Genomic DNA, 8,113 nt, shown 5'->3' on the forward strand with positions numbered 1-8,113 from the left:
TCTAAAGACAAACGTGAGTCATGATCTAATATTTAAAGATTTTAATTGAGTAATTTTAAATTTAAATATCGAAATTGACTTCGAATATAACAAACTACAATTTTAATATAACAAACTACAATCCAAACACACATTTAATAAATAGGAAAGCTACTTTGGCCAGTAATAATGGTACTAAGTTCGATAAATGAACGAAGCCGTTAGGTAAGCCTGGCGCCAAGAGGAGGGGACAAAAGAAAGAAACAGCTATAAACTAAAAAGCTGAAAAACAATAAAAAATAAAAACAAAAATAAAAAGCTAAAACATAAAAAGAAAAATAAACAACGATTTAAAATGCTGGCTAACGAGGGAAGAAGGATCTAGAACAAATTCCCCATCTCGCACAACAAAAAATATAGAAAAAAAAAACATAAATAAATAATAAAATAGTCAATTATCATTAAATTTATCATTTTTATAGCATATAAAACACTATTTTAATTCAAAAATTAAATATTTATTTTCTCACCTCACAGATCTAACGGTCGATGCTTCTAAATTTTTTTTTTGTCAGACTCACAATTCACAAAAGCATAAAATCAAATAAATTATTCTAGACTCTTCTCTATAACCTATCTAACAACCAGGATTCGATCCAAACCGTCCATCAAATCAACGACCGTGCCGCTTTATATATACCCCTTGCAGAAATTCATCCTTGTGTTTCGCTTCGCTTATACCTCCTCTGAAAGAAAGAGATCTGGAGTCTTCATGTTCTCGCGCCAGTTGGTTACATACACCACGCCAACCTTATTTTGGGGGGAAATATAATTAGGGTTTCGTTTCTTCGATCGATCAATCGATCGGAATCGGTTTCTGTTGAATTGTGATCTGAATTTGATTGTGTTGTGAGATTGTGAAGATGTTTGGGAGGGCGCCAAAGAAGAGCGATAACACCAAGTACTATGAGATCCTCGGAGTATCGAAGGAGGCTTCGCAGGACGATTTGAAGAAGGCTTACAAGAAAGCCGCCATCAAGAATCATCCTGACAAAGGAGGTGATCCTGAGAAGGTAGCCATCCTAATGATTCCATTCGGAAAACTCTGAATAGAATTAATAATTTAAATTGATTCTTAATTAGTGGTGATTATTTGTTGACGAAATTGTTTAGGATATAATTGTTTTTTATTTCAATGTTATTGCGATTCTGATTTGCTAATTTGCGGTTGTGATTAGTTTACGTAGTAGTGATGTGGTAGATTGCACTTCGCCAGAGTGATTATGACTGTAGTTTGTTTATTGGTAGCTGCGGTGATCGATCGAGAGAAATCATGTGAGACGAGGCCTTACACTTTCACGTTTTCTTTCTGTATTTTTGGTGTGTAGTTTAAAGAGCTGGCACATGCTTATGAGGTGCTGAGTGACCCGGAGAAGCGTGAGATTTATGATCAATATGGTGAAGACGCACTTAAGGAAGGAATGGGTGGCGGTGGTGGTGGCCATGATCCATTTGATATCTTCCAGTCTTTCTTCGGGGGAAGTCCATTTGGCTCCGGTATGGTTTTACGGACAATTCTTTTTATGGGAGCCGTCAAAGCTAGCATTTATAAAGAAATTAAAGGTTTCTAAAATTGTTTCGTTGAGCAGGTGGTGGCGGCAGTAGAGGCCGGAGGCAGAGACGTGGCGAAGATGTGGTTCACCCCCTGAAGGTCTCTTTGGAGGACCTTTACCTTGGGACTTCAAAGAAGCTTTCTCTTTCACGGAATGTCTTGTGTTCTAAATGCAACGGGTGTGTTTTGATTTCGGCATTGTTGGTTTGCATGCTTGTTGGCCCTTTTTTCAACAATTGGTTCTTACAGAGTGCACGGCTTGTTTTGTAATTGATTACAGGAAAGGGTCGAAATCTGGAGCTTCAATGACATGTGCTGGCTGTCAAGGTACTGGTATGAAGGTTTCCATTAGGCACCTTGGTCCCTCTATGATTCAGCAAATGCAGCATCCTTGCAATGAATGCAAGGGTACTGGAGAAACAATCAATGAGAAAGACCGGTGCCCACAATGCAAGGGCGAGAAAGTCGTCCAAGAGAAGAAAGTGCTCGAGGTCCATGTGGAGAAGGGAATGCAGAACGGGCAGAAGATTACATTCCCTGGTGAAGCTGATGAAGCAGTATGTTGAGCATTTAAGTCATATTATTACTGATATTGAATTGTATATACTAAAGGATTTGTGCTGACTTCGATCTTCTGCATTTCTTGCAGCCCGATACAGTCACTGGAGATATTGTCTTTGTCCTTCAACAGAAGGAACATCCCAAGTTCAAGAGAAGGGATGAAGACCTCTTTGTTGAGCACTCGCTGTCCCTGACTGAGGCTTTGTGTGGCTTTAAGTTTGTGCTCACTCACTTGGATGGGCGGCAACTTCTCATCAAGTCAAATCCTGGTGAAGTTATTAAGCCTGGTACGTAAATGTTGCATCTATGCATTGTGCATTTTTGCTCCTCCAAGTTTTCCGAATGATTGAAAATTGTGATTCGTTTCATTTGTGATATTAAAACTTGCTTGAAATGCCAGATTCTTACAAGGCAATAAACGATGAGGGAATGCCAATGTACCAGAGGCCCTTCATGAAGGGGAAGCTTTACATTCACTTCTCGGTAGAATTTCCTGAATCTCTGATCCCTGATCAGGTGAAAGCTTTGGAAGCTGTTCTGCCACCAAAACCTACTTCACAGTTGACTGACATGGAGCTGGACGAGTGCGAGGAGACCACACTGCACGATGTGAACATGGAGGAAGAGATGAGGAGGAGGCAACAGGCTCAGCAGGAGGCATACGACGAGGACGATGATATGCACGGTGGTCATCAGAGAGTACAGTGCGCTCAGCAGTGATGATCTTCATACAGAACAAGTGTTGATCTTCAGTCAATTCATATGTTATTTTTAGCCGTGTGCTGCGGACTAAATTAGTGTTTGATTAAATCTGATTTTTGGATAAAAAACAAACAGAGTAGCATTTATTGTCCAAGGGTAATTCCGTTCGGACATCCTAATATCATCAATTTTGTTCAATTTTACTCTCTTCCTCCTATCCGCAGGCCACCTTCTTCTCTTCTCGGTTCCTTTCTCCTCTCTTTTTGTTTGTTTGTGTTGTGTGTGTATGGTCTTAACAGTATCGACGAATATTTAGTAATTTGAGGAGGGGAATAGTAGGAGGTTAATATCTGCAGTGAAAAAGACAAATATAAGACAAATATAAAAGGAAAAATCTTTAGTTATTTAACATTTTCTGTTTAACATCACATAACCAAAGAATAATGAGAGTGTAAAATCTGTTCAATTTTAAACCGTGATTTGGTTTGATAAATGACATGAAATAACCCATAAATTTGATTAAAATTATGCGTCTTGATAGTTCAACCGCAAATTATTTTTGATATTGGGATGGAAATGGTGTTTTTTAAGATTATGGATGATAAGGGTGTTATTCTTAAATGTGGAACTTTCTTATTTAAAATGTGGAAATCGGATCATCCGATTTTTTTGGGAATAAAAATCGGACCATCCGATTTATTAAGAACAAAAGTTAGATCCTCCGATTTATGAAAAAATCACAACAAACAAATCGGACTCTCTGATTTGATATTTGAAAAATTTTAAAAAATCACCTTATAAAGTAATCGGATCTACCGATTACTGATTCCTATATCAAAATAAAAACACATGCACCACTAACAAAATTGAATTGCACACTATCTTCCATAATAAAATTTTTTAGCCTAGTTCAACATCCCAATTGTAGGATTATCACTTTTGATAATTTATACTTATCTCAATTGTATTATTATCACCTCTGCTAAATTTTACTTTATACGAATTTGACAGCATGGATGCAAAATTTGTTTTTATATTATACGAGCACAAGAATTGAAGTGATACAGGAGTTCACAGCCATGATTAAAATCTTTAGGCAATTCTATGGTGTCTATGAGTTTTTGTCTAATTTTGTCTAACTTATTTTTTGTAGTAAGTTTTAATTTTTTAAAAATTATTTATTCTTATATTTTTTAAATTAAATAATAACTTTTAACTTTTTTAGTAAATAGACACCACTTTTTAAGTATCATAGCATTCACCAAATTTTTAATCTAAGTTGGTTTGATACTATTTTCTGCAAAGATATGCTGCACTGCACTCAGCCCGAATACAACAACTCTACCTGCCCGAGCAACTATTCTCTTATCTGTCAATATATTCTGCTCATCCAACTTCCAAGGCTCGTCGACTATGTTTCCGACTCTCTAGTTTAGTTGATAGGAAATGATACAGACATTTCTTGATAGAAGCTTGGCTACTGATGCCGTTTTCTTCCGAATCGGATAGGACAATTGTTTCGCCCGCCATGTTACCGCTAATGTTTCTCATATGTAATGCTGTGTATATCAATTCTAGGCGGCTTCTTGTTCATAAACACGAGACTACCGCATCTCGTTCCTTTTAGGATAGTGAGATTTACAGTTTGACAATCTATTTTTTTATCACTTGGAAGTTACAACTAATGAATTTGCATCATTTCATTTCTGAGATCAATTTCAACAAAAGGAGCATCAGGCGCAGTAAGCCAGTAACCCAAACTACCTCTCCAAGAGGCAAGAGACGTGAAGGAATGCACACAAGGGAGTGCCAAATATTCTCCCAATAAACCCCGAAGGTTTTTAAAGAAACAAAAATTGTCTATCGTACCTTGTCATGGGAAATATCAATCTTCCTTTGCAGATACCGAAATAACTGAGAGATTGTAAATGTAGCCTTGTCCCTTGATTTGATACATAATTTTGCCACTGCTAGAAGATTTTTAAGCTCCGTACAGTCATAATTGTTTCCAAGATCAGGGTCTATCATCTTATCTATGGAATTGTAAAATCGGGATTGTTGGATCCATGGGATTAAATCTGAACCTTCCATCTCTGAAGATTGGCCGGTGACCAATTCCAGTATCAGCACTCCGAGTTGGAATATGATCTTGCAACTCTTCTGCTTCATGCTATCTGAAATGCAAGATGAGGCCAGTGAGCGCATTAACGTGAAGTAACCAAGAATAAGTACCTCAGTTTTGTTTTCTGTTGAAAGAGAAGGACCTCCTGAATTCGGCATCATGACAGAGTTTGCATTGGGAGTAAGAAGGCCAAAATCTGATAGCTGTATTAGAGAAGAAAATCTGGTGTCATACTATTTTAACATTGAAGTGATTTATTTACTTCTGGCATGCCAATCAAATATAGAAGATGATAGTTCTAGTGAGAAAAGAAATGTTTCCTTACTTTAGCTGCAAAGTTCTCATCTAACATAATATTGCTCGAGCTGATGGAGACATGATATGCCGGTGGATCACTGAAAAGAAACAAGTATTCCTGCAGCCACAATCAACACAATAAAATACCAAAATCAGAATCATGTTTCACAACTTTTGTGAAACGTTAAATAATTTGTCACAGATATAAGTGACAAAACAGCCTCATATATTCGTGTTTCTACAATCATATTGGTCAAAAGAAAGAACTCAGAAACAAGCCAAGTCATACAGAACTATCTTGCAGATACATATTTAAGCTTTTGTTTTTCATTGGCAAACTGAATGAAACATGCAACTGTTGGAAACTCTCTAAAAATTTTAATCTTCCTGTATACTAACATGTTTTAAGGTTATATATATATACATATATATATACAGAAACTAATTTACACTCGCTTCCACGAAACCAAGTAACATAGTTTCCAATATTTATTTTATCATAAATGCCAACACTGAGAAATGCTAAACAGTTCCAGCTTAGCAGGGATATCACGCATCCAATAGCAATTCATGAACTCAATGAGACATTAACTTTTCATAGTCCTCAGATTACTTGCATTAGAAAAATATGATAAGAAGAGTGTAGTTTCAAGTCAAAACACATTAGGAAAATGTGGTTCTTTGACAAGCTTTTGTTGAAGAGCTTACCAGTGCTGCCACAACTTCATTAGCAATCTGCAACCTGGTCCTCCAATTTAAGGGAGTCTTCAAGGGATCTACCAGCATTCAAACATTGAAATAAATAAAAATAGTTCCAATTATTATTGAGAGGCTCCTCTAAAATCCTTCTAATTTCTTTCAAAATTTACCATTGAGATGCTCCTTTAAGCTTCCATTCTCTATGTTATCGAATATGAGCAGTCTGCAGAAATAACCCCAAAGGCAACAAGAAACCAGTTAAAAAATTTGCTTTACCTATCACATCTTCATTAATTAGACTGTAATTCTAAAACGCCCTCTGTCAATTTTACATTGTCTTCAGAGTACAAAGATAAAAAGGACAGTAAAGGGTTTTCTTTTGTTCATGAAATCGGATATGAAGAACACAATCCCATTTTTTAAGTTTCGTATATTTCGTATTAACATGTTTTATATCTGATAGAAACAAATAAATCAACTTCTACTCGTGCTTGTAAAAAAGAAATAACTTCCTATATAACATTCTTACATGCCAATTAAGCAATAACATGGCCTCATGGTTCACACATGTAAGAGTTTTATGTTATCCTTATCAATATTAAGTGAAACAGAGGATAGATACTATTTAGCTACCAATAACCTCTTATCTTTTCCCACAGAAAACCCTTTGAGGGAGAGAAGATGGCGATGATGCAAGCGCCCCAAGAATTGAATCTGTCTGCAGAAAACATCATTTTGTTGACCAAAATCTTTCACTTCCTTGACCAAAAACACACCACCACCACCCTCACCAAACCTGGCAGCATATGCAGTAACCTCAGAGTTGCTATAAATGACTCTCTGGAAACCATCAGTTGCCCTTTTAACATCCTTGTACGGAATTCTCCTCACAAAGAACACCCTACCTGAAAGAAACTCAACTCAAGAAAAACACTCTAGTTATCCAAATTGAACCAAATTCAAAAGTTTTTAGGAATTAACGCTGAACTTCTAGTGAAGTGATCGCAAAATTGCAGCATTCATACTCAATCAATCGCTTCAAATTCGTAAGTGAAAAATAAAAAACCTACAGCATCCAAATTTTGAGCTACAGAACAAACAAACAACACAATGATGAGCCATTCAGCATTACAATCAGCTAATTACAAAGCTTTTAAGAGTTGACACTGTGACTACAAATCGAAAGCATTTTAGAGAAAAAGGAAGCTTCAAATTAATAGTAAGCAAGCAAGGATCGAAATGAATTAGAATTCATGAAATTCGACTAAAAACAGAAGAGAGCTGCACTCAATTATACAGCAGAAGCAACAATTATTACGAAAATTAAACTAATTTGGCAGCTCACAAGAAGTAATAGTTAACTAGTGAAGTGATTATGCAAACATGGAGCTTTCGCTTCAGCCGAAAGAAAAGCAATTAATAACCGTGAAAATTATTAAAAATAAAGATTAAGAGAGGATTAACATGAAGGAAAATTGAGGAACAATAGGTACCGGAACGAGATCGGTGAAGCCATGCAAGTAAGCGGTGGCGGAACTTGCGGATCAAGAGATGATCCATTCTGATAGCGATGGAGACGATGGAAGTTGTTGCTGTCGGTTAACAGCGATAACGGAGTTTGTTGTGACGAAGATAACGGTAACGCCGCCGTCAGAGCTCATTCCTTACTCTTCTGGTTAACTGCAGATTCCTTTTGCCTTTGATTTCATTTTCATTTTCATTTGATTCTCTCTCTGTGACACGTTAACAGATTGCTGATTCTATTCAACCTGAGTCACGTCAACCACTCCATTCGGTAAAATATTAAAGAGAAGCAGTTAAACCAAAACCGTTTTCCTGTTTCTGTTTAGCGTTAATTGGTTATATTGACTATTAACTGAATAACTGATTCATTTAGGGGATATTTGATTGGAAGAAAAGAAATATACAGAAAGAAAATAGAAAAGAAAAAAAAAATAAAAGAAAGAAATTAAGTAAATTTTTATTTTTCTTATGTGTTTGAATGTAAGAAAAATAAGAAGAAAAAAGATATTATAAAAAGATAATTTTATTTTTGTATTATAAAAATATATTAAAAAAATAAGGGATAATATTAAAAGTAAAGAGAGAATTAGTTTTTTCTTTATTTTCTTTTTATCCTT

General features: G+C 35.9%; 2 protein-coding genes across 4 annotated transcripts; one reads left to right on the plus strand and one right to left on the minus strand.

The window, feature by feature from the left end:
- The first annotated feature begins 523 nt into the window (after positions 1–523).
- LOC107613236 (dnaJ protein homolog) lies at positions 524–3,052 on the plus strand. The gene is made up of 6 exons (XM_016315135.3): positions 524–1,052; positions 1,368–1,536; positions 1,629–1,770; positions 1,872–2,148; positions 2,241–2,439; positions 2,553–3,052. The coding sequence occupies exons 1-6, from the start codon at positions 903–905 to the stop codon at positions 2,870–2,872; spliced, it is 1,257 nt and encodes a 418-aa protein (XP_016170621.1). The 5' UTR covers positions 524–902; the 3' UTR covers positions 2,873–3,052.
- A 2-nt stretch (positions 3,053–3,054) lies between these two features.
- LOC107613894 (Protein kinase superfamily protein) lies at positions 3,055–7,762 on the minus strand. Of its 3 annotated transcripts, none has more exons than XM_088496077.1 (8): positions 7,466–7,690; positions 6,613–6,877; positions 6,143–6,195; positions 5,982–6,049; positions 5,302–5,391; positions 5,119–5,179; positions 4,724–5,028; positions 3,055–3,204 (listed from the first exon to the last, which is right to left on the minus strand). In XM_088496077.1, exons 1-8 carry the CDS (start codon positions 7,530–7,532, stop codon positions 3,055–3,057), a joined length of 1,059 nt encoding a protein of 352 aa, XP_088352203.1. In that variant the 5' UTR covers positions 7,533–7,690. The 3 variants fall into 3 exon arrangements, with proteins under 3 accessions (XP_088352203.1, XP_088352202.1, XP_016171570.1); XM_088496076.1 differs by lacking the exon at positions 3,055–3,204 and having other exon boundaries at positions 4,492–5,028; positions 6,613–6,690; positions 6,769–6,877; positions 7,466–7,681; XM_016316084.3 differs by lacking the exon at positions 3,055–3,204 and having other exon boundaries at positions 4,492–5,028; positions 7,466–7,762.
- Positions 7,763–8,113: the final 351 nt, after the last annotated feature.

The sequence above is a fragment of the Arachis ipaensis genome, chromosome B8, assembly GCF_059453495.1.
Source record: "Arachis ipaensis isolate K30076 ecotype BB chromosome B8, ASM5945349v1, whole genome shotgun sequence".
Taxonomy (NCBI): Eukaryota; Viridiplantae; Streptophyta; class Magnoliopsida; order Fabales; family Fabaceae; genus Arachis; species Arachis ipaensis.

Excerpts from the sequence above, each read along its gene's own strand:
- LOC107613236 (XM_016315135.3), top strand. The coding sequence starts at position 903 with ATGTTTGGGAGGGCGCCAAAGAAGAGCGATAACACCAAGTACTATGAG. Across the intron at positions 1,771-1,871 it reads TTGTGTTCTAAATGCAACGG|GAAAGGGTCGAAATCTGGAG; the intron begins GTGTGTTTTGAT and ends AATTGATTACAG. Across the intron at positions 2,149-2,240 it reads CTGGTGAAGCTGATGAAGCA|CCCGATACAGTCACTGGAGA; the intron begins GTATGTTGAGCA and ends CATTTCTTGCAG.
- LOC107613894 (XM_088496077.1), bottom strand. The coding sequence starts at position 7,532 with ATGGATCATCTCTTGATCCGCAAGTTCCGCCACCGCTTACTTGCATGG. Across the intron at positions 6,050-6,142 it reads CTTAAAGGAGCATCTCAATG|ATCCCTTGAAGACTCCCTTA; the intron begins GTAAATTTTGAA and ends GAATGCTGGTAG. Across the intron at positions 5,029-5,118 it reads CATGATGCCGAATTCAGGAG|ATAGCATGAAGCAGAAGAGT; the intron begins GTCCTTCTCTTT and ends CTTGCATTTCAG.